This window comes from Arachis duranensis, chromosome 6 (genome assembly GCF_000817695.3).
Source record: "Arachis duranensis cultivar V14167 chromosome 6, aradu.V14167.gnm2.J7QH, whole genome shotgun sequence".
In the NCBI taxonomy this organism is placed as follows: domain Eukaryota; kingdom Viridiplantae; phylum Streptophyta; class Magnoliopsida; order Fabales; family Fabaceae; genus Arachis; species Arachis duranensis.
In genome coordinates, this window is record NC_029777.3 from 23,155,822 (window position 1) to 23,157,336 (window position 1,515).

The 1,515-nt window shown below is 38.2% G+C and overlaps 1 protein-coding gene across 1 annotated transcript in view; it reads right to left on the reverse strand.

The window, feature by feature from the left end:
* LOC107493416 (adenylate kinase 1, chloroplastic) overlaps positions 1-1,161 on the reverse strand; it is a 4,007-nt gene extending 2,846 nt beyond the window's left edge. The window contains exon 1 of the mRNA XM_016114517.3: positions 767-1,161. Within this exon, the coding sequence (XP_015970003.1) occupies positions 767-1,066 (300 nt within the window). The 5' untranslated portion in view covers positions 1,067-1,161. The remainder of the gene's footprint in view (positions 1-766) is intronic.
* Between the last annotated feature and the right edge of the window lie 354 nt (positions 1,162-1,515).

The window sequence follows — 1,515 nt, forward strand, 5'->3', positions numbered from 1 at the left end:
ATGTGTTTTTTTTTTTTTTCTTTTTTTTTTTAAACAGACAATCAAGACATCAATAATTTGGTTCAGCGAAATGTTGAAACTCCCCGAAATTCAACCTTCGAAAAATCCCCATATAAACCCAGTAAAATAAATTCCACATGCAATCAAAAGAACAGAATATGCTACACTTGTAGAAAAAGAGAACGCGAGAACCTCAATAATTAAATTGTTTAAGTAACCGAGGACGGCCAAATCCAAATTTAGATGGATACTGCACAGATTATCATGAAAAAAAATAAAAAATAAAAAACATCAACGATAAGTGGCAAATTATGGCACAAATAATCACCCTTAAGATTATCTACAATCAGAAGAGTTTGAGAATTTTCAACTCCAACAACCAGATTAAGAATTAAGATCCAGTTCCAGCTAAAGCTACGTCCAACAAAAGTCTATAGATTCAAGCTCTCAAAATCAATGTTTTTTTTCTTCTTTCCTACACAGATGTCAACCCCATAATAACAATCCTGTACTACAGGATCATACGATTGCATCACTACATCTATCCATACAGCTTATCAGACACAGAAGGTACACATTTTTAATATCACTTCACAAGGAATACTATCCAGATATGCGACATCACAAGTATAAAATTGATAACACTACGCCATTAACACTTCAAAATTTCAACTCAACCAAAATCATGTAACATAAAGGTCAATTTTTCCGTCAAATTTAAAATATTAGGAAGAGGTTAAAAAGTAAAAAGAAGGGTTTAGGGAACCTGAGAGGAAAGGGGGCCTTTGGAGGCGAGCTCGTGGCGGACGAGATCGCCGGTGGCGATGTGAGGGACGCCGATGAGGTTGCAGAGGCGGCTGGCGTAGGTGCCCTTTCCGACGCCGGGGCACCCAAGGAACACCCACTGCACATTCCTGTCCTTCGGATCCTTGCGCTGCGGGGCGTGGAAGTCATCCTGCGGCGGCGCGTGGGAGCTGGATTCGGAACAGAAGAGCCTTCTTGCCGCGGTGGAAGAGACGAAGAGGGAAGGGGAGGCGCGCTTCACGAGGCGGGTTATGGCCGCCATTGGAACGAATCTGAGGAAAGCCTAAAGCAAAGCAAAGCAAAGCGAAGAAGAAGAAATACCTTTTAACGGTAATTGGTATGGGGATTGCACGCCCCCTGATTATTTATTAAAATATTATTTTCTAACGAAATTGTTTCTATTATTTTGGAAACCTCTTTAATTTGTTCCGATTTATATTTTATTGGTGTTGGCCTTTAGAAAATTGAAGCTAGCATTAGTAAATAGAATTAATAATTATTGTTACCGCCGTTAATCACCGTGTGTTGAAAACTGGCATTGTTATTACGTGAACATAATATGCAATTTTTTCTGAGTTGTAAGTTGTAACATCAATTGAATTTGTTACCATTTACCAATAATGTTTTGGGGTCAAAATTTAGAAGTCAAACGGAGTTATAATTTTTTTTCCTTTTGTTCGTATTTATTAATTATAATAAAGTTCTGCATCC